At 36.9% G+C, this 27,990-nt stretch overlaps 1 protein-coding gene across 19 annotated transcripts in view; it reads left to right on the top strand.

Annotated features, from left to right (window-relative positions):
- The window catches only part of STAU2 (staufen double-stranded RNA binding protein 2), a 345,902-nt gene that overhangs the window by 65,855 nt on the left and 252,057 nt on the right, over positions 1-27,990 (top strand). For 18 of the 19 annotated variants that reach the window (XM_033202811.1, XM_033202820.1, XM_033202819.1 and 15 more), the window contains one exon: positions 13,261-13,396. The exons of the other annotated variant lie outside the window; for it this stretch is intronic. In XM_033202811.1, the coding sequence (XP_033058702.1) occupies positions 13,261-13,396 (136 nt within the window). The remainder of the gene's footprint in view (positions 1-13,260; positions 13,397-27,990) is intronic. 19 annotated transcript variants of the gene reach the window in all.

Raw genomic sequence — 27,990 nt, 5'->3', positions numbered from 1 at the left:
TTGGTGGATTCTTATCCGTTCTGCCATTCTGTATCTTTTAAGTGGAGCATTTAGGCCATTTACATTCAACATTAGTATTGAGATGTGAGGTACTGTTTATTCTATTCATTGTGCTAGTTGTTGCCTGAATACCTTTTGTTTGTTTGTTTGTTTGTTTGTTCTCATTGTGTTATTGCTTTATAGACCCTGTGAGAGTTGTGCTTTAAGGAGGTTCCATTTTGGTGTATTCTGAGGCTTTGTTTCAAGATTTAATAACTCCTTTAACAATTCTTGTAGTGCTGGCTTGGTAGTGGCAAATTCTCTCAGCGTTTGTTTGCCTGAAAAAGACTTTATCTTTCCTTCATTAATGAAGCTTAGTTTCACTGGATGTAAAATTCTTGACTGATAATTATTTTATTTAAGGAGGCTAAAGATAGGACCTCAGTCCCTTCTGACTTATAGATTTTATGCTGAGAAAGCTGCTATTTATTGGATAGGTTTTTCTTTATAGGTTAGCTGGTGCTTTTGCCTCGCAGCTCTTAAGATTATTTCCTTTGATTTGAGTTTAGATAACCTGATTGACTGTGTGCCTAGGTGATGATCTTTTTGCGATGAATTCCTCGGGTGTTCCTTGACCTTCTTGTATTTGGATGTCTAGAGCTTTAGCAAGGCCAGGCAAGTTTTCCTCAATTATTCCCTCAAATAAGTTTTCCAAACTTTTAGATTTTTCTTCTTCTTCAGGAACACCAGTTATTCTTAGATTTGGTCGTTTAACATAATCCAAACTTCTTGGAGGCTTTGTTCATTTTTTTAAAAATTATTTTTCCTTTGTCTGTGTCAGATTGGGTTAATTTGATTGGGCCTTGTCTTTGAGCTCTGAAGTTCTTTCTTCTGCTTGTTTAATTCTATTGGTGAAACTTTGCAGTATATTTTGCATGCCTCTAAATTTGTCTTTCATTTTCAGAAGTTGTGACTGTTTTTTATTTATGGTTCTATTTCTCTGGAAATTTTTTTCATCCATATCTTGTATTATTTTAAAAATTTCTTTAAGTTACTTTTCACCTTTTTCTAGTGCCTCCTTGAGCTACTTAATAATCAACCTACTGAATTCTTTTTCTGGTAATTCAGATATTTATTCTTGGTTTCAGAGGCAAGATCTTGGACTCAATGGCCGCTGTTCAGATTCTTTTATCCCACGGGGTGATCCCTTGATGTGGTTCTGTCCCCCTTCCCCTATGAATGGGGCTTCCTGAGAGCTGGACTGAAGCTATGGTTATTTTTCTTCTGGGTCTAGGTACCCAGTGGAGCTATTGGACTCCAGGCTGGTATTGGGTAGTGTCTGCAGAAAAAGCATTTGCCCTAGGCTACAAGCCTTCCTGCTGAGAAAGCAAGCAGGGCTTTCAGGCCTTGCCCCTCCCTGCCTGCCATGGCTTCTGTTCTCGTATCTGTACTTTCCATTGGCACCTTATTCCCCCCAACCCCGCCCAGATTCTGCCCAAGAAAATTTGCATTCGGTCAAAATTATTACAGCATTCAGCTAGAAGTCTTTCTTACTGTGGTACTTCCCCAATTCCACTGACTGCCCTCCCCAAAGACCCCTGTGAGATAAAAGCAAGAAAAAAAAATGGCTTCCCTGGGGACTGGAAGTGCCTACAGGGCTCTCTTACCACTGCTGCTTCTAGTTTTTTTGTTGTTGTTGTTGTTTTTTTTTTTTTAGATGGAGTCTTGGTCTGTCGCCCAGGTTGGAGTGCAGTGGCGTTGATCTTGGCTCACTGCAGCCTCTGCCTCCTGGGCTTAAGCAATTCTCCTACCTCAGCCTCCCAAGTAGCTGGGATTACAGGTGTGCACCACCATGCCCAGCTAATTTTTTTTTTTTTTTGTATTTTTAGTAGAGACAGGGTTTCACTATGTTTGGCCAGGCTTGTCTCAAACTCCTAGGCTCAAGCGATCCACTAACCTTGGCCTCCCAAAGTTTTGGGATTGCAGGCATGAGCCACCACACCTGACCTACTGCTTCTATTTTTATATTTCACTCAGCTCTCTAAATTTGTTTCAGCCCTAGGTAAGGTTAAATTCTTCTCCTGTGATCTGGATTTTCAGGTTCCCCAGTGAAGATGTGTGTTTGGAGGCAGACTTTCCCCCTCTCACACTTCGGGCGCTCACAGTGTTTCACGGAGTAGTGGCTGTGCATTCTTTTGGTTTTCCTGGTATGTTCTTGTGGTGGTTCTTGGAGCAGAGTTTACATTGTGAGTCTCCATGTGCTGTTTTGTCCCCACGAGTGGGAGCTGCAAGTTAGTCCTGCCTGATACCCACCATTTTCTCCAGGTGACCTCAGTGAATCCATATGTCTCGCTATCTGTTGGGAAAGGCAAACCTGTATTTTGGACATAGTGTATTAATTGATAACATTAGGTTAATGGAATTCCTGTAACTTTAGTACCTGCTATATATCCATTTTCTCATTCATTTGTTAACTGATTAATTCAAGTGGTTACCTTCTAGTCAATATTAATTTCGCCTTAGGCATTTTTGTTATGGAGGTTAGAAAAAAGATTTTGTGCCTGTCAACAATAACTCAAATCTATTTAATCATTGTCTACTTGCTTATATTCATAATCAAATCACATAGACACTTGTTTCACTCTCATGTGGTCTGTGCTAGGTTGGCATACTCTGTTCTTTCAAGGACTACTCTGCAGAATCCATGGCTTTCTGATTACAAGTCTCTTTGCTTCTGTTCAACTGATTGCCGTATTTATGAAGCTTAAATAAGCCAAAATATTACAATAGAAAAAAAAACTTGTTCTCTTCATTTTGAAGTTCCTAAAAGATTGTCTACATCTTTAATTTTTAAAAGCCTCTTTAGAATACTGGTTGATCATTAGTAGCATACCACCACCATGATTTATTTAACACTTGCTTTTTACATATCTAAGAGGTATACAACATTGTGCTTTTCAGTGAGGGTCTTAAAATCTTACATATGAACACAGAACTGGATGGTAAAGATTAAGTGCCAAGTAGACAATAGCAGCCATCAGTATTACAGGTAATGATAAACATGGACTGAAGTAGTTGAAGTAAGATACAGGTCTTGAACGAAAAGTAGGCAATTATAGAGGAGAAGAAAGAATATTATAGCCAGAGAGAATACTATGAGGAAGGGCTTTGAAGTAGGAATCTGGACACTGGATTTGGTAAAAAAAAAAAAAAAAAAAAGTGGTTATAGCCTTTTTTTTTTTTTTTTTTTTTTTTGAGAAGGAGTCTCGCTCTGTCGCCCAGGCTGGAGTGTAGTGGCGCGATCTCCACTGACTGCAAGCTCCGCCTCCCGGGTTCACACCATTCTCCTGCCTCAGCCTCCCGAGTAGCTGGGACTACAGGCACCCGCCACCTCGCCCGGCTAGTTTTTTTTTTTTTTTGCTGGGATTACAGGCTTGAGCCACCGCGCCCGGCCTATAGACGGTTTTTAATTAGAGCAGGTAAATGACTAGTAGGAGGTAAGACTGGAGACGTAGTTAATGAATTGGGACAATGTGAATGCCAACTTTACGAGATTAAGTTTTATATGTAGCTGGGAGGAATTTATATTTATGAGTAGTGCATGATACATTTAAAGGAGTATTTTAGGAAGCTCAGTTTGACATGTAAGGAGAAGGTGGGAGATATTAAAAGCAAAGAAACCATTGCCATAGTTTATGGGTGAAGAAAGAAAGAGACTCGTATACATTGAGTACTGTATGCCTCCCGCTCGGCAGGAGTGTTGAGAGTGGCATTTGGAATGGAACAGAACAAGCTGTCTAAGGCATATAATGTAAAGCAAGAGCAGTTTATTGTATGCTGAGCTCTGGGTCAAGTCCATATTTAGAGGATTATAGCAGGAAGTAAACTAGCAAGAGTCAAAGGAAGGAAACAGGAGAGTGTCTGAAAGGCCCCAGTGGAGATAAGAATTTCCATGGTTGAGTGTTGTAGTGAGCTGAGAGAAGGAATAAATTATTTGGTGTAAACTTTTAAAATAAAGTATAATATTATATACAGACAAGGGCACATTACAATTATAGAGCTTGATGAATTTTTATGCTGTGAACACTTTACCATATGTTTTACTAGTGCTGTGGAAGCTTCCCTCATGCTCACTTCAATCGGTTAAACAACTCTGAAGGAAACCACTATTCTGATTTCTACCAGATTAGTTGTGCCTTCTTGTTGGAATCAGACAGTAGACTCTTGTGGTAACTCATTTTTCTCAATATTGTTTGTGAGAGTCATCTATGTTGCATTTAATGGTACATTATTTCATTGCTATGTAGTATTCTACTGCGTAAGTATACCATAATTTACATATTCATTATACTGTTATACATATTTGAATTGTTTCCAGTTTTGAGCTATTAGAAATAATACTACTGTGAACAGTATTCTTACATGCATACATTTCTCTTGGGAATATATCTAGGATTGGAGCTGTTGGGTCATAGATATGAATGTATTTGGTATTAATACATAATGTCAAAGAATGTCTGTTTACCTTCCCACCAGCAGTATGAGAGCTCTTCACATCCTCATCAGCATTTGATATCTCCAGCTTTCAAAATTTTAGCTATTATGCTGAGAGGTATAATAGTAATTCATTGTGTTTTTAATTTGCATTTCTCTAATAATGAATGCAGGTGAGCATCTTTTCATTTGCTTGTTGGCATTAGGCTAGCCTCTATTGTAAAGTGCTGCTTGGAATGTTTTTCCCACTTAAAAGTCTGAATTGTCTGTTTTAAATTTTTTTCTACTTTTTATTGACTTGTAGGGTTCTTACATATTCTGGATTCGTATCATTTGTCAGATATGTATATTGCAAATATCTTTCTATACTCCTAAGGGTGCATTTTGGTGGATAGAAGTTCTTTTCAATGAGGCCAGGTGTGGTGGCTCACACCTGTAATCCCAGCACTTTGGGAGGCCAAGGTGGGTGGATCACTTGAGGTTAGGAGTTTGAGACCAGCCGGGCCAAAATGGTGAAACCCCAACTTTACTAAAAATACAAAAATTAGCCAGGCGTGATGCTGCGCACCTGTAATTCCAGCTACTCAGGAGACTGAGGCAGAAGAATCACTTGAACCTGGGAGGCGGAGGTTGCAGTGAGCTGAGATTGAGCCACTGCACTCTAGCCTGGGCGACAGAGCAGAACTCCATCTCAAAAAAAAAAAAAAAGAAAATCTTGTTTAATGGAAGCTAATTTATTAGTCTTTTCCTTTATGGTTAATGGTTTTTTGGTGTGCCATTTAATACACCTGTGTCTCCTACAAGTTTATGAAGATAACCTCATATTGGTTTTAGAAGCAGTATTTTTAGATCTTTATAGTTTAGATCTACAATCTGTCAGGAATTGAGTTTAATGTATGATGTGAGGTAGAGTTCAATATTTTTCTTCATTTTAAAAATATATGGACATTCGTTTAATCCATCACCATTTATTGAAAAGATAGTCCATTCCCCTCTGCAGTATCGTGGCACCTTTGTTGTAAATCTGGTGACTGTAACTCAGTACTGAGAAGTAACAGGTCTGTGGAGGAAAGATCCAGTCTTGACTCCACTGTGTGTAGATGGGTCATAAAAAGAAGTTATATCCTAACAAGGAGTTAAGTTCATTTACAGCATGGTTGATCTGTTAGTAATAGGGAATATATTACAGAACTGTTTTGCTTTCTCCCTTTTATTTATTTTTTAACTATGGAAGTAATTTCAGATTTATATAAAATTTGTGGAAATAGTACATAGACTTCCCATGTATCCTTCACCCTTACTCCGCATTGATAGCATTTCTGAACCATCTGGGAATAAGTTGTAGACATGATGTCCCATTGCCCCTTAATATTTCAGTGTGTATTTCTTAAGGACACGTACACTGTTCTATCAGGAAGTTAACTTTGATCCATATTACCGTTTAATCCACAGACTCCATTTCAGATTTCATCCGAATCATCCCAAACCTAATCATCCCAAACCTTTACAGCTCCAGGATCTAATCAAAACCATATGTTACATGTACTTAACATTTCTCTTCATTCCACTTCAATCTGTAACAAACAGTTCCTCAGTCTTTCTTACCTTTTATGACCATAACATTTATGAAGAGTACGGAACCACAGAGTTTGTAGAATGCCCCTCAATTGAGTTTGTCTGGTGTTTCCTCATGATTTATGCATTTTAGCATGAATACCACAAAAATGACTTGGACTTACCTTAGTGCTTTGTATCAGGAGACACCTGAGATTGACTTGTCCCATCGGTGATGACTTTTGTCATGTGGTGAGGAGTAGGCCAGGCTTCTTTGCTGTAAAGTTAAATAATCTGTATGTTTTGTTATTGAATAGTAAGTGATAAGTATTTTCTGAGGAGACATTTTGTGCCTGTATGTGTGTGTGTGTGTATATATATGTATGTATAAATATTCTGCTCCTCATCAAGCTTTCTTTCGCCTTCCAGATTTAGCATCTGTTGATGATTCTTGTCTGAATCTGTTATGACCCTGAAGGTTGCCAAAGGGGGATTTTAAAAATTCCACTTCCTTTTTTGTATTTGTTAATTGGCATTGTACCCAATTAACTTTTGTACTTTTGCTTTTCCCTCATCTTTTTGTTTGCTTATTTATATCACTGTAGCCTCTTGGATTCCTGTTCTACTTACAGGTTTATAATTTGTTGCTATTGTTATCTATTTTGTTGCTTAAATTATTCCAGGTTTGGCTACTGGTACAGACCCTCCAATTGACTCTTTTGCCCTTTTGATATTTCTTCATCATGCTGTGGACATTTTTATTTTCGGGCATAATAAAGTGTTGCTAGGTTATCTTTTATTTTGCTTGCCCCAGCCTTGGAGCCAGCCATTTCTCCATGGAGCTCTGGTTTCTCAATTAATCACTGGTTTCTCATTTAATCAATTTATTTATTCAACAAATATTTATTCAGTGACTGCTATTTTCCTGGAATTTTTTTTTAACTTTCTACAGAGCTGTTCTAAGTGTTAGTAACATGTTCCTTTTTGAAAACTAGTTGTAGCATTTTGTTTTACACGCCACATATAGGAATCTGAAATTCTTATGCACATTTGTACTCCTTTTTTTTTTTTTTTTTTTTTTTTTTTTTTCTGAGACGGAGTCTCGCTCTGTCGCCCAGGCTGGAGTGCAGTGGCTGGATCTCAGCTCACTGCAAGCTCCGCCTCCCGGGTTCCCGCCATTCTCCTGCCTCAGCCTCCCGAGTAGCTGGGACTACAGGCGCCCGCCACCTAGCCTGGCTAGTTTTTTGTATTTTTTAGTAGAGACGGGGTTTCACCGTGTTAGCCAGGATGGTCTCGATCTCCTGACCTCGTGATCCGCCCGCCTCGGCCTCCCAAAGTGCTGGGATTACAGGCTTGAGCCACCGCGCCCGGCTGCACATTTGTACTCCTAATTAGCCTTTTTGTATTTATCACTGGTAAATATAGAAATTCCTTTAATATATCTAAGAACCACAAAAGAAATTGACGGTGTGTTTATAGTGTCAACACAATAGCCTTGGCCGGTAGAGGTGGCGCACCCTGTTATCCCAGCGCTTTGGGAGGCTGAGGCAGGAGGATCACTTGAGCCCAGGAGTTCAAGACCTGCCTGGGTGGCATAACAAGACCTTGTCTCAAAAAACAAACAAACAAACCAAAAAACCCAAAACAAAATAACATTATAGCCTTGTAATACACAAGACACCCTATGTGATGATTATCTTTATGAAGCCTGAATCCAACTCTCACACACTCAAAATAATAGTATTTAACATTACTTGGAGGCATCTCATAGTTTGAAGTTACTCTGTAAATGTTTTCTACGAAAGCATTATTGTATGTATAAAGTAGGTATGCACATGGGGGGGTGTCAGTCTAGTTCTGTGTGAAAGAGATGGAGATACTTTGCTCTAGGAGTTGGAAATCTTTCAGCATGGTTTTTGCTTTTCTGCTTCTCTTCTACTTTCCTTCACTAACACCAGTTTGTAACATTTCTAAGAAAATGCACTGTAGTCTTCCTTTCTAATGAGGAATGTATATGAGGTTATTTATTTAAATGATATAAATACAACACTTTTATCTATTTTAAAATACAATTCATGGTATGAGTGGCAGACAGTACATCTCAACAGTGCATTCAAATCACCTCATTGGTGATTTTCATACATATTTCTTATTTTGCCTTCCTTAAATGATGAAATCTTTCAAGCTTTTCGTTTTCTTTTTTTTTCCCATTTGAATCTTACGCTATTTGTGACTGTGTGATTATTGCAAAGTAGAATTCAAAGTGACATAAATCTTGAACAACAGATTAGCATGTTAATTAAACTGAAATCTTTATGAAATCTAAAATTTTAACTTTTAAAGGCATAGACAGCTCTGGTGTTTAAAAAATACATTTGGAAAGCTGTTAGGCAGTTTCTAATAAAGTTAAACATAAACCTACTCTGTGACCCAGCATTTTTTTGTTGTTATTTTTTTTTCCTCATCTAAAACTAAAAGACTTATTAAAGAATGTTCAAGGTAGCTTTATATATAATAGCTCCAAACTAGAAATAACCCAAATGTTCCATCAACACCAAAATACAAATCGTGGTATTTCATTCGGTAGAATACTATTTAGTGATTTTTTTTTTTTTTGAGATGGAGTCTAGCTCTTTCGCCCGGCCTGGAGTGTAGTGGCGCAATCTTAGCTCACTGCAAGCTCTGCCTCCCAGGTTCACGCCGTTCTCCTGCCTCAGCCTCCTGAGTAGCTGGGACTGCAGGCACCTGCCACTACACCTGGCTAATTTTTTGTATTTTTTAGTAGAGACAGGGTTTCACCATGTTAGCCAGGATGGTCTCGATCTCCTGAACTCGTGATCCGCCCGCCTCGACTTCCCAAAGTGCTGGGATTACAGGCATGAGCCACCGCACCCGGCCTGTTTAGTGATTTAAAAAGCTTAAAATACTAATATATGCAAACAAAATTATGTTGAGTGAAAGAAGCAAGATGGAAAGTGGTGCATGTTTAGATGTGAAGAAGAGACAAATGAATCTATAATGCCTGAAGTCAGAATGGGTAACCTGGGAAGGTGGATATTGACTTGGAAAGAGGCTGAAGGCACCTTCTGGGTAATGGAAATGTTCATATCTTGATCTGACAGTAGTCATAAGTGTTTACATATGTACTAATTCATTGAGCTATATACTTAAGGTTTGTGCATTTTACTTAGCCTGGAGTAAAATTCTGTAAGAAAGAAAGAAAAAGAACAGAGTCTCTTTATGCTTGACTTTGATTTGCCGTTAAGTGTGTATATTAAATTAGGGATTTGGACTAATTGGACTTAATATTCATTAGGTTAACTTTTCTTTACTGTTCTTCTTTCCTCCTCCTCGGCTGTCTTCTTTCTTGCTTTATTTTTCCCTTTTTCCTCTTCTTAACCTTGATTTGATTCCTGATATTATACTCTTCAGTGCTTTCACATTAATTCTTTAGAAATGAGATGAGCAATGTGTTGACTCTTGATGGGTTGCTTATAATCTGGATGCCAATTTTACATTTGTGTCAGTCTCTGCCTCCCCTTGGCTGGTACTTTATGCCACCCCAGTTCCTTTGGTGCAATAAGTGGACCCATTTTTGTATGTAATGAATGGGATCTTAAGTGTGTGGTACAAAGGCATGATTCAAATGAAATATTACAGAATTTACAATGAATTTCACTTCCTGTAAAAGCTTTATATTCGTCTGCATGATTTGTTAGAACATATATACATATGTTTTACTAAATATGCTTTTGGTACTTAAAATATTTTGACATCATTTTACATTTAAAAAAAAATTATGGCATTTTTCGAATTTTACACAAGTAAAGAGAATAAGATAGTGAATGTCCCTGGGACCCCTCACCAGCTTCAGCAATTATCAACTCACTGGGGCTGGCCAGTCTTGTTTCTCTTCTGTCTCTTCCTGGATTACTTTGAAGCAAATCTCAGATATATTACTTCATCTGTAAATGTATCTTTAAAGATACATACTGCATTTTAAGATAACTCTTAAAAAACTAATCCCAATATCAAGCAAACAAAACAGTAACTCCTTAATAATAAAAAATATCTAGAGTTCAGATTGACTCATTAAAATTAAAAAATTTTATGACTTTTTAAATTTTGACTTATTAAATTGACTTTTATTTAAATAAAATAAAATATTTTGACTATTGACTCATTAAAATTGAGTTTTATTCTTATTGACTCATTACAATTAAAAAAATATGGTTTTAGAGACAGGTCTCGCTCAGTCACTCAGGCTGGAGTGCAGTGTTATGATCATAGTTCACTATAACGGCAGACTCCTAGTCTCAGGTGATCTCTTTGCCCCCTTCCCCCAACGCAGCCTCCCAAAGTGCTGGGATTATAGGCATGAGCCACCACGTCTGACCTCGCTTTTTTCCTAATTCATTTACTTAAATAAAGATTAAAATGAGGATTATTTATTACATTTGGTTGATAACATCTGTTTAGTTTGTTTAGTATTTTTAAGATATAGAATCCTTTTTCATCTTTATTTTTCTACATCGATTATTTGTTTAAGAAACCAGGTCACTAGTCCTTTAAAATTTCTATGGTTTTGCTGATGGTATACTTGTGGTGGTGTACGGCCTATTTGCCTATGCCCTGTATTTCTTGTAAACGGATAACCTAGAGGCTATATAGATTCAGATTTGAAGTTTTTGGTAATTGTTTTATAGGTAGTTTTGTCTACTTCCTATTGTACTACATCAGAAGGCATTTAATTTCTTGTTTTTATTTTGTGATTTTTAAGTAGATCAGTAGGTCCAGTTATCCTAGCCTGGTTCATCCATTATCATGTTTCCCATAAAGTTCCCTAGTTGGTCTAACGGTTGTAGAAGCCTGCCGATGCTCATTGCTGAGAAGATCCATTATTTTATCAGTAGTTGCCAGATGGGAGGGTCATTTCTTCTGCATTTATTAGCTGCAGTCCTTCTAGCTAACAGATGAAGAACATTTCCCTCATTATCTGTTTTCTCTGAGTTTGATTATTCTGTAAATTCAAGGTAAGTATTTAGTTCTTTCCCTTTATTTGTCAGTATCATGCTTAGGAAGCAGCCATTTCTTCAAGAATTGTTGTTTTTTTTTTAAAAATTGGGAAATGATAATGATAAAGCAAACTGGATTCTGGCCATCCTCATTGTTTAATGGATTGGTTATGGCTTTTAGGCCTCTTAAGTGGATATTTAAGCTAGGAAATACCTAGTACTTTTTTTTTTTTTTTTAAGAGAAAATACATCATGAATTCATTCTGATATTTTCAGTTAGGATTTAAGACTACAGGGTTTTATGTAATGTATTTGATTTTATATTTGTGTCTCTTTATACTAAAAATCTTTGTTTCTGACATTAATTCTTTAATCTATTTTGTGTGTGTGTGTGTGTGTATATATATATATATATAATAATTTTGTAATAGCAATTGCACTGAGACAGGGACACCAGTATTACTAACAGCATGAATACTGAAAACAGTTTATGATTTAATTGCAGGGTTTAAAAAAACTTTAGAATATGTGGTTATTTGACTGTATTTTAAAGTTATTTGAAATAACTATTTTTTGTATGATTAGGGCCACCAATCTGATTCACTATTAGCTTTTAATTGCTTCATTTTCAAAAAGATTCAAAGATTTCAAAGAGATTACGTTGTCTCCATTTCTATTTAATTTTGTTTGACTTAAGTAAAAGCATATTACTTGTTACTAACAATGTGATTACTGAAAACAGTTTAAGGTTTTTTTTTCTCTTTAGGATCTCATGGCTATTTTACAGTGTTTAAAGTCTTTTGAAATCATTCTCGGCCGGGCGCGGTGGCTCAAGCCTGTAATCCCAGCACTTTGGGAGGCCGAGACGGGTGGATCACGAGGTCAGGAGATCGAGACCATCCTGGCTAACACGGTGAAACCCCGTCTCTACTTAAAAAATACAAAAAACTAGCCGGGCGAGGTGGCGGGCGCCTGTAGTCCCAGCTACTCCGGGGGCTGAGGCAGGAGAATGGCGTAAACCCGGGAGGCGGAGCTTGCAGTGAGCTGATATCCGGCCACTGCACTCCAGCCTGGGCGACAGAGCCAGACACGGTCTCAAAAAAAAAAAAAAAAAAAAAGAAATCATTCTCTCTGTGGTTAAGTCACTGTAGATAGATGTAGTTTCAGTTTTCTTTCGATTTTAGTGATTGCTCCCCCACCCCTTTTGGATGAAATTTTGATTTCTATAATTATGCAAAAATATCCATGTTTTCCAAATAAAATATATGAAACAGTGTACATTCAGAGACACACAGCTTCCATTCCTAAGTAATTTTTTTTTCTCTTTTAGTTTTGGGTTTATTTTTTTAAAAAAGTAAGCAAATACATATTTATATTTTCATTTTCACCTTTCTTAGACAAAAGATAATGTAAAGCACACACTATTTGGTACCTTGCTTTTTTTCATTTAATATTATACCCTACACGGTTAAGGTATAACCTCTAAGGTACATTAAGTGAAATAAAGAAAAAAAAGCAAGGTTGTAGTAGTCTTTCTCCTTTATAGCTGTTCAGTGTTTTATGCTATGGACGTTTATATAACTGTTGCTGCATTGATGGTTGTTTGGGTTGTTTTCAGTCTTTTGCTTTTATCGATAATGCTGCTTGTACGTGTCTTTAATATTTGCTAGGAATACATTCGATGACATTTTCGTTTCAGGAAGCATTGCTTATATTTATTCTGTTTTGTTGGTTATAGAAAAAATTCAAAAAGCTCTTTTCATTAGATAAGTCCAAGAACCACTGATGACTTTATTGCCAATGCTTAGTTATTTAATTACAAAAGTATAAATAAAAATATTCACAGATGATGTTTTTAATGATTAAATACATGCAAGCTTTCTGGGGTAAGTAATGGTGAAGTTCAGTACTTTAAAAAATAATATTCACGGTTAGCAATCTAAGAATCTTCTTTTTACTATGTTTTAATAGTAGTGATTGCACACTCAGTTTTGTTGTCATTAATGTACAGAAAACATTGCAAAATCCCAAGATTTTATTAGAAGCAATATTCTTGGTTTTTTACTTTGTTTATGCAGTTTCTTAGAAAATCATACAGGTGGTCTATCCATTCTTACCTTCTTCCATGGTAATTAAGCGTAGTATAAATATAACTTGCATGTTTTATTGTAAAGATATTTCACTTGTGTGCCTTTAATGTTTTTTTTTTTTTAAACAGGCAGTATAACTCCAACTGTGGAACTGAATGGGCTTGCTATGAAAAGGGGAGAGCCTGCCATCTACAGGCCATTAGATCCAAAGCCATTCCCAAATTATAGAGCTAATTACAACTTTCGGGGCATGTACAATCAGAGGTTTGTATGTCTTTTTTGGTTTTGTTCTTAATTATTATGCATGTTGTAAAAGTTTCTCAAACTCAAAAGAATATTTTCATTGTAAATCTAATTGACCTTGGGCATTTTGCATGGAATTTAGATAAAGCAAGTTCACAAGGAATAACTTAAAAAAGTACCAGTTTTAAAAAAAACCCAGTTTTCAGGAACTACTTTTTTTTTTTTTTCCCCTACCCCTACAAACATAAAAGATCTGAAGGAACTAGTTTTTATTGTGTCATGAGGGCCCTGTATTTGTTGCAGGGAAGACCAAGTCTTAAAGTCATTTCACAGTTTATAGTGTTGACTTCCCAGTTGACTTTCTCATTCATTTACCAAGCAGAGCTCAGTTTTTTTCTTGATTTGTCTAAATACATTAATGAACATGAATGTTTGTAATTTATAGGGAAAAAAGAAAAAATGTAAATAATGTAATCCTAGAATTTGCTACCTTTTATATTTTCATGTACTTTACATTCTTTTTTCTTTGCATTTAAATATATTTAACCAAGTTGAAGTTGTCCTTTATGTGCAATTTTTGTAGCACTTTATGAAGGTGTGATAGACATACAGTAAAATGTACAAATCTTAAGTATACCTCTTGATGACTTTATTTTATTTATGTATATATGTATTTATACTTTATTTGATGACTTTTTACATACATATATCCTCATGTGATCACCACTCAGATCAAGATACAGAATGTTCCCATCACCTCTGAGAGTTTCCTCAGACCTCTTTGTCCTTGGCACACCCTTCTCCCAGAAATAATCACTCTTTTATTATCATCGACTAGTTTTTTGCCTGTTAATGAACTTTTTATAACTAGACTCATACAGTATTTATGTGTGTCTGGCTTCTTTTACTTTGTATAATGATTTTCTTGTTTTGGGATTCATCCATGTCGCTTATATCTGGGTTTTGCCCTTTTTTATTGCTGGATAGTGTACTTTGTATGGATATATCATAATTTGTGTATCTTGTATATATAATACAGTGCTCTCTTTTCACTTAATATATTGGCCATTTGTCAAATATTTAAGAATTTTTTTTCTTTTTTCTTTTTTTTTTTGAGACGGAGTCTCACTCTGTCACCCAGGCTGGAGTACAGTGGTGTGATCTTGGCTCACTGCACCCTCAGCCTCCCTGGTTCAAGTGATTCTTGTGCATCAGCCTCCCAAGCAGCTGGGATTACAGGCACATGCCACCATGCCTGGCTGATTTTTGTATTTTAGTAGATACGGGGTTTCACTATGTTGGCCACACTGGTCTTGAACTTCTGACCTCAAGTGATCTGTCCACCTCGGGCTTCCAAAGTGCTGGGGTTACAGGCATTAGCCCCTGTGCCTGGCATGAAATAGTTTTGATGGCTACATAATGCTTCATATGGCTTCATAAGTTATATAAATGTATGCCTATTTTTTTTATCTAGGTTGTTCATGCCCTGCCCGCCCCCCCAACTATTTTTTTTTTTTGTGAGATGGAGTCTTGCTCTTTTCGCCCAGGCTGGAGTGCAGTGGCGCAATCTTGGCTCACTGCAAGCTCCGCCTCCCGGGTTTAGCTATTCTCCTGCCTCAGCCTCCTGAGTAGCTGGGACTACAGGCACTGGCCACCAAGCCTGGCTAATTTTTTGTATTTTTAGTAGAGACGGGGTTTCACCGTGTTAACTAGGATGGTCTCGATCTCCTGACCTCATGATCTCCTACTTCGGCCTCCCAAAGTGTTAGGATTACAGGCGTGAGCCCCCACGCCCGGCCTCATGCCCCCTTTTTTGTTAAGATTGCTGCGGTAAATAATCATTATGTAAATCTTTGTTCACGTCACTGATTATTTCCTTCCTTATATTACTATAAGGGGAATATTCTTTAAAAAGAATAAAGCATTGCCCAATTGCACTAAAGTTTGTACTAATTTCTTACAGTATGTGAGGATGCTTATTCTACTCTGACAACACTGAGTTAAAAAGGTTTTTGTCTTCTTTGATAGTTAAAAAGTAGTTTTTGTTTGTTTGTTTTTTGAGATGAAGTCTCACTCTGTCACCCAGGCTGGAGTGCCACGGCACGGTCTCAGCTCACTGCAACCTCCGCCTCCTGGGTTCAAGTGATTTCTGGCTAATTTTTGTATTTTTAGTAGAAACGGGGTTTTACCATGTTAGCAAGGCTGATCTCAAACTCCTGACCTCAAGTAATCCGCCTCTCTTGGCCTCTCAAAGTGTTAGGATTGTAGGCATGAGTCACCGCACCCGGCCATCAAGTAGTAGTTTTTAAAATTCAATTTTATTGATTATTAGTGAGGCTGAACAGTCTTTTTTAGATGTTTGTTAGTTATTTATCCTTTTTGATTTGTCTATTTTAATTGCTAATTTTTATTCCATTGCTTCACCAGTTTTCAAATGTTTATGTATTGAGGATGTTAACCTTCAGTCTATTTTATTTGTTGTAATTTTCCTGCTTTAAAAAATTTGGCTTTTAATTCTGTATTTGTTTTTAATATCCTATAGTTTTAAAATTTTATGTGGTCTAATCTATTGTTTTTTCTTTATTTCTGTCACTTCTTTTATGCCTAAGAAATTCTTTCCTACATTTGATCAGATATTTGCTGATGCTTTTGTTATGATTTTGTGTATTTACTGATATAACGTAGGTATGTAGAGAAAATATTTATTGAGTCCATAAATAATCTGATACTTTTTGGTTTCTTGCTTGCTAGGGGAAAAATTAGCTTTAATTGTATCTGTTTAAAACTTAGTCCTACTCAATTGTAAATAGTTCCTTTAAATATTGTTTAGGTTATCTAAGAAGAATTTGCACACTGTATTAGACTTCTGCCCTTACCTTTTCCTCTCAGGTATGCCTGGGGGAGCTGTCTGTATGCTAGGAAGGAAGAGAGAGGCACCTATATACCTCACCTCTGTAGAGGCATCTTGTGTTGTCCTTTAGTTCCTCTCTTCTTTGTGGTCATGTCCTTTGTCCACCAGGCATGGAAACTTGCAGTTGGTGGTGTCTGGTGCGTTTTTTCTCCCTCAGGTAACTCTTCCAGTGTGTATCTACCATCTTCCCCTTGCTAACTGGCCTAAACCCTCAGCTTTTCTTGGCTTCCTTGGTATATTTCATTCTCTCCTGTAACATCGCTGCTTCTAATTGTGATGCATCCAATGGCAGGCTTCCCAGCCCTCAGCTCGGTGTTTACACCATATAGGAGGCACAAAGGACCACACATTTCTCTTGTAGTTGTTTTATTTTCTCTTTTTCTGTATAATATACCCGTTGCCTTTATGTTTAGTCTGAGGTTCCCCAATGTAAATAAATAAAGCTAGTTGTCCACTTCAGCACAATAGATATCTTTGGTCACCTGAGTAAGGAACACTTTGGCTATTGTATACTTATTTTATTGCTAATGTACTCTAGTAAATAGATTTATGAGAGTATTACATCTTTATATTTGTTGTATTTTGATATCTATGGTCCTTTGTTGAAATTTTGCTACAGTTCTGACTAGTGAATTTATTACTTTTAAATGGAAATAAACTACTTTTATTACTTCTAAATCTATTACTTTTAAAAAGTCTGGTGCTAAAGCAATGAAAAGTCAGACACTAATCCCTGTCCTTGTGGAGCTCATGTTCTTGTAGGGGAGGTAGTCAGTCAATAAGAAGTGGTTAGTCACTGAGAAGGTTGCTTTTGATAAAGACCTCAAAGGAAGAGAGAGAAAAAGCAGTGTGAATTTTGAGAGAGAGAGAGAGAAAGGGAAAGTATTCCAGGCTCAAGAAATAGCAAGTACAAAGCCCCTGCAGTAGGAGTATGCCTGGCATGGCCTCAAGAGGCTAGTGTGGCTTGATCAGAGTGAACCAAGGGAGAGGGGAGTTAGTATGTGAAATTAGACAGGGATCATGTGGTTTTGATTTTCTTTTTTCCTTTTCTAGATTTTCTGTTAAGAATGTTGGCATTTTTTCTTTGTTGGCAGTTTCTAGTTCCAAGATCTAATTCTTATGGTTGTCGTGAGGGGTACAGTAATTTTATTTATGACTTCTCCAAAGTCATAAATAACGGGCGTGCCTTAGGCCATTCCATGAATAGATAATGTGGACTTTCCCTTCAATTCTTTGGAGTGTCTTTATGATTTTCTGCAGATCACAAAAAAGGGTAAAAAGAATATCAGAAAGTACTAGTAAGCTACCAAGCCATGTTTCAACTGAAAAGCTCTTTCTGTTCACAAAAGTGCAGACCTAACCGTTACTCAGTAGGCTGTTAAACCATGATTTCTCATATGTCCTTAATTTATAGATGACAACACTTGATTGGATTACAGGGACTCTGGAGCCAAAGATCCAAGGAGACGCTCTTCTCCTTGTCAGAACCCAGATTAATCATTTGCTTCTTAAGGCAGGGAATGAAAGGTGAAGTCCAAGAAACAGGTATCATTTAGAGGGATTTTTGAAAAGGTCCTTTTATTTTCTACTTAAAGTAATATTAAGCAAAATCAGGTATTACCTATGCTGTTTTTCCCCATCTTCTTCACTGATGCGGTTTCTCCACTTGAACTCATTCAAAGGCCTAAGAAGAACTGAATTTTTCTTTTTTAATGATGAGTGGAGAAAAAAACATTTATCCATGAGCAAACTCTGTAGATACAACTTGGATTCTGAAGTACCTGTCTCCTTTTATTATGCCCAAGATGTTTGACAATAATTACATCCGGTTATGTATTTTTCTTTATCATTTCAGGTACTTTTCACTAACAGATATATTATAAAGCAGAAAATATATAAAAATTCATTTGACAAAGTACAAGGTAAAGTTTGGAGAACACTTTGTGCTTTTGTTCTCCCATCTTTCTTATAAAAATTATGTACAGTAGAGAAATAGAATGGCTGAAATTAGACAATTTTTCAATTTTGTATATTCACAGATGAAAAAAGTATTATTGCTTGGCAAATGACCAGAATGACAGACCAGCAGATCAAATGGCCCCTTGGTCTGCTGGTGCAGATTTCCAAAGGGCCACAACTCAAACTAGGTTATGTGAAAATGGGAATTTTTGACCTACGTAACTGGGATATCTCTTGGGGAGAGATTCAGGCATGGTTGGATGTAGGACTTTAGTGTTGTTCTTCCTCATTTTCTATTTCTCTCTTTCTAGCTCTTGCTTCTTTTTTTCTCTACTTTGTTTTCAAATAAGCTGATTCCCATTTGCTGTACTTCATACACTATATAGTCTGTAGACTTGTACTGAAGAAGGTGCAGTTTTTGTTTTTTGGGTTTTTTTTTTATAGTCATTAGAAAAGTCCCCCCAAATACTTTGGAGTAAACTGTCCATCCTGGAATTACTCATTCAAACTCGGTTGGGGGTAGGGAGATACTTTACTTTAGCCAAGCCTGGGTTATATGTCCAACCTGGAGAAACAGGTTAGCCCCATCCAAACTACTCTTCAGGGTACAATTATTTTATGGAGTGGTTCCTCAAAAGCAAATATTTTGAGAGAAAATTATTTCCATTACAGTCAGAACATTTGGTTCAGTTCCTAGTTCTGATGCTTTTAGTTAAGTGATCTTGCACAAGGCTCTGGACCTCCATTAATTTCCTCATTTGCAAAACAGAGATAGTAATAGCAAATGAAGGACTTTCATGAGGTCATCTTCATTCAGCAGACATTTATTGCATGCCTACTCATTGCCACATGTTGTGTTTGAGTAGAGACTTTGAGGAAAGACAGGCAGTCTAATAGACTAAGTTTAGTAGAAGAGGAAAACAAAAGAAAGAATGATAGATGTGCCCTGATGGTGCTATGGAAGCATTAGGAAGGAACTAAGCACCCCACCCAGATTGGGGCACCAAAGAAGCCTTCCAGGAGGAATGAACTGAATCTTTAAGGTTAACTAGGATGTAGCCAGGTGAGGAGGGCAAGGAAAAGTAATATAGATTTTGGGAACAAAGGCTAGGAATCCTGAGAAGTTTAGTTCATTCATGGACTTACAAGCAGTTTGGTAAGTCTGGAATGAAAAGAGTGAAGTCTAGGCAGGGCCCCAATTTGAATGTCCTGAAGTGCCCATGCCACGTGGTTTGGATTTAATCTGAAGGTGATTGGGAGCCATTGAAGGATTTTAAGCTGAGGGATGAAATAATTGGATATATGTTTTAGGAATATTGCTTTGGCAGTATGTGGAAAGTAGGTTGGACTGGTTGAAACTTGAAGGGATAAAGAATTACAAAGATGTTGTAGTAATTCAGGCATAATGTGATGCAGGCCTGGAGTGGTAAAGATGGAGAGGAAGGGACAGTGTCTATAGATATTTAGAAGGTAGACTTGATTGCATTTGGGGTATTAAGGATAACTTCAGATATTTGGATGACTAGTAATACTGTTCACCACAAGAGTAGTTGGGGCAGGTTTTTGGAAAGATGAAGAGTTTAATTTGCACTGTGTTGCATTTAAATTGTCTATGAAGTATTTAGGAGTCATTTTATCACTCTTTATGGCCACGATGAAGGGTAGCAAAAATTATCTTTGATTTTAAAGACTTGTTGGAAGTAGATGTGGCAAGAGGTAGTAGAACATCTAGAGCTTTCAGAGTAGGTTTGTGTAATACATCTTAAGAAAATGGCAGTTTAGGATTCAACCCAAGTTTGAGTGACCCATCGGCTCTTTGTTCGTTGAAGATGTATCCTTTCTTCCCCAAAGGGTTTATTTATTTGTTAACACTCAGTTTGGAACAATTTTATGGTATACACCCTCATTAGATGTGTTCAGTATATTTTGTGTCAAGGTTACCTTTTGCTAGTGTATCCAGTTCTTGGTCCAATTTCTTATAGCTAGGTTGGTCAAGTTATTTTCTTTTAACATATGTTGAGTCATAGCAAGTTAAACAAGAAGAAAATAATTTGGACTATTTTGCTTAAAAGTTACTTGTTTCTATGGCCAGAGTTAGACACTTACGTAAGGCTTCTTGGTTTTTCCTTGTACCTCTGTGAAATAAATCTGTGAGACATGGAAATAATTTTACAGATAGTGATTGTTATCAGTGGAAATTCGATAGGGCGAAGAAACTTTTGAAGCATCCAAATGGACTTTATTGCATTATGTTAATTATCAGTAAAATTAATAGCCAAGATTCTGATTTGTGAAAACAGCTTGTATATTATATTTCAGTTTATGTTATATAGGCTGATGATTTGTTGCTAAGTATTGTGATGTTGGTGTGCTATTTAAAATTCTGAGGTCGTTCAAACTTTGAATATAAGATTTTTCACTCATTTGTAATGCCCTCTTAAAAAGCATATTGGAAAGTAGAACAGTTGATGTTGAATATTCAGTTGTCTGCTTGTATCCCTGGGTTCTGTATCCATGGGCTCAGCATTCGTGGATCCAGCCAATTGTGGATTGAAAATATTCAGGAAAAAAAGGGTGGTTGCACCTGTATTGAACATGTACAGACCTTTTTTTTTCTTGTTATTATTTCCTAAACAATGCAGTGTCACTACTATTTTCATAGCATTTACATTGTATTAGATATTATAAGTAATCTAGAGATGATTCAAAGTATATGGGAGGATGTGCATAGGTTATACGCAAATACTACCACACCATTTTATATCAGGGACTTGAGCAACCGTGGATTTTGGTAGCTGTAGGGGGTAGGGATGAAGGTTCTGAAACCAATTCCTCACAGAAACCTAGAGATGACTGTATTTGTACCAGCAGTGATATGAACAGTTACAAACCTACAGTTCTGGTTTCTGCCACCAGATGGTGCTTGTATACTGATCAAACAACATACAGACTGGGTGAGCTCACTTTGGTTACTATTCCAAGGCCATTAAATTAGAGGTTAAACCATATGAAATTGCCAATATCTGACATTTCTTTGACCTACAAATATGTCAGTTTCATATGTTCAACCTAATAGGAAAAAGTCATACAAGTATACAACATTAAATTCTCTTGGATAAATGAAGTAAGCATAAAGTGGTGAAAAACCCAATTTGTTTCAATAGGTATAGAACTTTGCCTTTTGTATAGCACATCCCTTGGTTTGGGGAATATATTCTTTTCTCTTTTCTCATATGCTTTACACATGGAATGTGTGTCAGAACTCTTAAACTGATACTACTTCTTGTAGATATCACTTTATAGATGTAGAACTGAAAGATAGGCAGCAAGATACTTTTTAAAATCCTTATATATTTTAAAATAGTGTTCAATTATTAACATTAATGTTAAATTAGGATCTTTTTATTTGGGAGAAATTAACCTAAACCCATAACAAAGACGCATTAAAAATAAATTGTCTTTTTAAAACTCTCATAAACCAGAGAAGAAAATTTGAACAAGTTACCAAAGCAAGGATGAGGAAGAGTGAACTTAAGATCAGTATCCCCCATGATCACAGATATAAAAATTATTATTATTATTATTTTGAGACAGTCTTGCTCTGTTGCCCAGGCTGGAGTATAGTGGCGTGATCTTGGCTTACTGCAACCTTTGCTTCCCGAGTTCGCGATTCTTGTGCCTCATCCTCCTGAGTAGCTGGGACTACAGGTGCGTGCCACCACACCTGGCTAATTTTTTGCATTTTTAGTAGAGGCAGGATTTCAGCATGTTGCTCAGGCTGGTCTTGACCTCCAGACCTCAAATGATCTGCCTGCCTCGTCCCCCCAAAGTGCTGGGATTACAGGCATGAGCACCATCCCCAGCCAGATAAAAATTCTTAACAAAATATTAGCAAATTAAATTCAGCCAAATTTAAATAATATTATGATTAAATGAAGTTTATTCTAGGAAAGCAAGATGAGTTTAGTATTCAGTAATCAAAGTAATTAACCCAATTAATAGAATAAAGGAGAACAACCATATGAGTATCTCATTAGGTTCAGAAAAAGCATTTGACAGAAGTCAGTGCTCATTAATGATATAGACTAGCAAACTAGGAACAGAGGAGAACTTTCTTAATTTGATAAAGGGCTTCTTCAAACAACCGCTAGGTAGCATTATGGTCTATAGTGGAAGACTGAATACTTGTAAGATCAGGAACAAGGCGGTAATACACACTGTTATAACTTCTGTTCCACATTATACTTGAGGACTGGTATGGCTCATGCCTGTAATCCCAGCACTTTGGGAGGTCAAGGCGGGCAGATTACTTCAGCTCGGGAGTTTGAGACCAGCCAGGGTAACATCACCAAACCCCATCTCTGTTGGCGTATGCCTGTAGTCCCAGCTACTTGGGAGGGTGAGGTGGGAGGATTGCCTGGGCCTGGGAGGTCAAGGCTTCAGTGAGCTGTGATCACCACTGCATTCCAGCCTTGGCAACACAGTGAGACCCCGCCTCAAAAAAACAACAAAGAACCCCACGTTATACTTGAGTTCTATCAAGTGCAATAGTAAGAAGAAACAGATGGGGGAATATTGGAATCGGAGATATAAAACTGTCGTCATAGACACCATGATTCTGTATGTAGAAAATATTAAATCGAAACTACTGAAAAGCTACTGAAAAAATGAGTTTAGTAAGGCCACAAGTTGCAAGGTTAGTATACAAAAATCAATGGTATTTCTGCTAAATAGTAATGAGCAGTTGGGGAATTAAATAGCATGAAAACATCATATTCAGAGATCAATTTAATAAAATAGGTACACAACCTGTATACTGAAGGCTATAAAATATTGCTTAAATTAAAGAAGACTCTATTATTTAAGATTTCAGTTCTCCCAAAGTTAATGTGGAGATGCAATGCAATTGTAATCAAAATCATAGTAGGTTTTATTTTTTTCTTTGATAAAATTAAGGTAGTGCTGACATTTGGAGATGCAAAGGACCTGCAGTAGCCAAAACCATTTTGAAAAGAAAACAAAATTGGCTGGCCCACACCACCTGACTTAAAGATTTGCTATAAAGCCACAATAATCAAGACAACAGAAAATTGACATAGGGACAGATATGTGGATCAGTGGAACAGAATAATACAGCAGTTGGCAAACTATAGCCCATGGGTCACATCTGGCTTGTCTGTTTTTGTATGAGTTGCAAACTAAGTAATGTTTTTTACATTTGCAAATGGTTGGAAAAACAGTAAAAGTAAGATGATATTTTATAACACATGACATTTAAATGAAATTGAAATTTTAGTGTGTGTCAGTAAAGTTTCAGTGGAACACAGCCACAGTCACTTGCTTATGTATTGTATGTACTTGCTTATTTATAGTCTGCTTTTGTGTTACAACAGCAGAGTCAAATAGATGTGATAGATCATATGGCCTGCAAAGCCCAAAATATTTTATATCTGGCCCTTTACAGAAGTTTGCTGATCTCTGGAATATGGAAGCAAGAAATAGATCAGTCCACATATGGTCATTTAATTCTTTCAAAATTAATTCCAGTGAAGGTGCTAATGGGGAAAGGATACTCTTTCCAACAAATAATAGTAAAATAATTGACCTTTCAGACAGAAAAAAAAAAAAAAAAGAACCTGGGCCGGGCGCAGTGGCTCATGCCTGTAATCACAGCACTTTGGGAGGCCAAGGCAGGTGGATCACCTGAGGTTGGGAGTTCGAGACCAGCCTAACCAACATGGAGAAACCCTGTCTCTACTAAAAATACAAAATTAGCTTGGCATGGTGGTGCATGCCTGTAACCCCAGCTACTCGGGAGGCTGAGGCAGGAAAATTGCTTGAACCTGGGAGGTGGAGGTTGTGGTGAGCTGAGATTGCCCCATTGCACTCTAGCCTGGCAATAGGAGTGAAACTTCATCTCAAAAAAAAAAAAAAAAAAAACCTGAACCTTGACTTCACATCATAGACAAAAATAATTCAGAAATGGGCCTTAGACCTATATGTAAAAGTTAAAGTAAAATTTCCAGAAGAACATACTTTGCTACTTTGGAAATAGACAAAGATTTCTTAGAACACAAAAAGCATGGATCATCCAAAAATTGAGAAATTACATGTCATCAAAATTTAAACTTCTGGTACTTGAAAGACACTTTACAAAATGAAAAAGCAAGACATATATTAGAAGGAAACGCTTGTAATACATATATTTGAAAGAGGACTTCAGAATATATAAAGGAATACCTCCAAGTCATTAATAAGACAAAACTGGACAATATTTTTGAATAGACAATAAAGAAGAGATAAGAATGGCTAATAAACACATGAAGAGATGCTCAAAGTGATTAGTCATCAGGGAAATGCAAATTAAAACCATAGCTAAAGTTTAAAAAGACTGACAACACCTAGTGTCATGGTGGGGCAACTGGAAGTCTCATACATTGCTGCTGGGAATATAAAATGGTACAGGCACCTTGTCAGAGTTTATTCTGTTCTTATGAAGTTAAGCATATAGTACTTATCTTACCACCCAGCAAATTCCATGTGGTATTTACCTAAGATAAATGAAAATATATGGCCATTCAAAGGCTTGTACATGAATGTTTGTAGCATTTTTCTTTATAATAGCCCCAAATTGGAAACAACCCAAATATCTACCACTAGGTAAATGGTTACACTGTAACATAACAATTACTTGGAATACTATTCAGCAGGAAAACTTGTGATTCATCCAATGATATGCATGAATCTCAGAAACTATGCTGAGCAAAAGACAGGACAGATACATAGTGTAGATACTGTAAGATTCTATTTTTGTGGAATTCTAGAATAGGCAAAACTAATCCATAGTGACAGAAAGACGTTCTTTGCCTAGATTTGGGGGGTGGGAATTTCCTATACAAGGAAACTTTTGGGAGTGATAGAAATGTTCTGTATTTTCATTTTGGTGATTGTTAATATGAGTGTATGTCAAAATTCATCCAACTATGAGCCTAAAATAGGCACGTTTCATTAAATGTAAATTTTACCTCAATAACATTGATTTTAAAAATACATTTTGTAATCCTCCATTTTCTTTGAGGCTAAAAATATTTATAAGAAAGCGCCAGGTTTTTGCTTCTGAAGCATTTGGCCAGAAACATTGTAAATGTTTTTCTAGAGGCTAAAATGATATTTACCTTATAGGGTGTTTGAGGACAGAATGATAGGCTGGTTCAGTTGCTTAGCTTCTGCCTTTGTGCACTAATTGTTGTTATAATTGTTAGCCTTTATTGCATTTTAACTTGTTGCGTTACAAGTACAAACTCTGGAGTTGGAATCATAGCTGTGTGGATTTGAGCAGGTTATTCGACTTCTAATTCTCAGTTAACTCACCTGTAAGTTAGGAGAATAAATAATACTTCCTTACAGTGTTGTTTTCAGGTTTTAATAAAGTAATTCAGTGACTATGCATGGCCCTTTAGCTTACTTTACCGTAGTGTTTTGAGTTCCTTTAAATAATCTAAATATCAGTGTATTTATACTGGACGTTGTTACTGTGGGAAACTTAAAAGAATTTACGTCTGCTTAATTAAAAAAATTAATAAAATCAGGCTGTGATTCTGTTATTATTTCTGGGTATATGCTTTATAGAAGGAATGGCTGATTCTCTATTACATATGAATATTTTTGGCCCGTGGTTAAAATTTAGTTGACCCTGGAATAATACTGCCACTGTAGCCCAGAGAATCATTTCTCCCTTAGAAAACTGTGCATTTATATAAGGAGTCATTAAGTTAGGATTTAAACATGAGCTTTGGAAAATCTGTGGCCTTGTGTAATTATATGCAGCATTTTATACACATACCTCTTCTGCCTTGTCTAGTATGATAGCCATTCATTTTATCTTTGGTCTTTCAGCTTTCTTAATGTTCATTCCCAAGGAATATCTAGTCTGTTTTCTTGCCACAGAGTTAGTATTCAGATACTAATAACTTGGTAATACATTTACCATGATAGAACTTCAGGACTCCATGCTCCTTTGTTCTGCTTTTAGAGGCAGCCAGGCAGGCCCAGGGATCACCACTTAATTTTAGATTAGAGACTGTTTAAAATACCTGTGTGTTTTTGTTAAATACAATTTTTTTTCCCCGAGCCGGTGTCTTGCTGTATCGCCCAGGCTGGAGTGCAATGACATGATCTCAGCTCACTGCAACCTTTGCCTCCCAGGTTCAAGCGATTCTCCTGCCTCAGCCTCCTGAGTAGCTGGGATTACAGGCGCGCACCACTGTGCCCAGCTAATTTTTGTGTTTTTAGTAGAGACAGGGTTTCAACATGTTGGTCAGGCTGGTCTTGAACTCCTGACCTTGTGATCTGCCCACGTTGGCCTCCCAAAGTGCTGGGATTACAGGATATGTCACAAAAGGTTTAACATTTTTCATATCCCCTTTAAACAAAAACAAAAGCATAAGTCAACAGAGCCAATTCTTAATTTTGAAAGTGTTTTTACAAGAAGGGGTCTATCTTTCTAGTCCTAAAGTTATCTAAAAAATTGAACAACTTTTATCTAGAATAGGTGAAATGAATAGTGTTCTCTATTCTTTTATTTGAGGCTAATTTTATTAATCTGTTGCTCAAGCTCTGAAAAACAAATACAATACTTGGTTTATTTTGTGTTTGAAGCAATGCTCTCTCACAAATACCTTTATTTTCTGTTCAGTTGAGCAAAATCTTGCTTAACAATGCTTATTGTGTTTAAAAAAAAATCTGGGTACAATGACAGTTTAAATTATGAAGCTCTTTTTTTTCTTTTTTTGAGACAGAGTTTCGCTCTTGTTGCCCAGGGTGGAGTGCAGTGGCGCGATCTCAGCTCACTGCAACCTTCGCCTCCAGGGTTCAAGCAATTCTCCTGCCTCAGCCTCTTGAGTAGCTGGGACAACAGGCATGCGCCACCATGCCAGGCTAATTTTGTATTTTTAGTACAAAACAGGTTTCTCCATGTTGGTCAGGCTGGTCTTGAACTCCCCACCTCAGGTGATCCACCTGCCTTGGCCTCCCAAAGTGCTGGTATTATGGGTGTGAGCCACTAAGCCTGGCCGTGAAGTTCTTTTTAATGTCATGTGACATATAAATACGTGGGCTTTCAGTATTCAGAATTCTGAAAGATTTATATAGGTTGCCAGTCATTGCTCTAAAAATTTTGAAACTTTTGAAGTTTTTTTTTCTGCTTTGTTTTGGAGGGTTCCTTTATGAATCAAAAAACAATGTTATCCACCAGCTGTTTCTCCTTAATACTCAATCACTTTTTATGCATTTTCTTCAAATACTGATTTTCAGTAAAGGTTTTGTGAAGTTTTAATGTCCATTGGATTTAGAAAGAATTTTAAGTATGGTTGGTTTTTTTTTCGTTGCTGTTTTTTTTTTTTGAGATGGAGTTTCGCTCTGTCACCCAGGCTGGAGTACAGTGGCTTGATCTCAGCTCACTGCAACCTCCACCTCCTGAGTTCAAGCGATTCTTCTGCCTCAGCCTCTGGAGTAGCTGGGACTACAGGCACGTGCCACCATGCCCAGCTAATTTTTGTATTTTTAGTAGAGACAGGGTTTCACCATGTTGGCCAGGCTGCTCTTAAACTCCTGACCTCGTGACTCACCCGCCTTGGGCTCCCAAAGTGCTGGGATTACAGGCATGAGCCACCATGCCCAGCATAAGTATGGTTTTTAAAACAAATTTGCTTTGACTATTAATGAGGGTTTATGTTACATGTTTATA

Source organism: Trachypithecus francoisi, unplaced genomic scaffold (assembly GCF_009764315.1).
Source record: "Trachypithecus francoisi isolate TF-2019V2 unplaced genomic scaffold, Tfra_2.0 Lachesis_group7, whole genome shotgun sequence".
Classification (NCBI taxonomy): Eukaryota; Metazoa; Chordata; class Mammalia; order Primates; family Cercopithecidae; genus Trachypithecus; species Trachypithecus francoisi.
The sequence above is the reverse complement of the archived record's forward strand: the minus strand, read 5'-3'. Positions and strand labels throughout refer to the sequence as shown.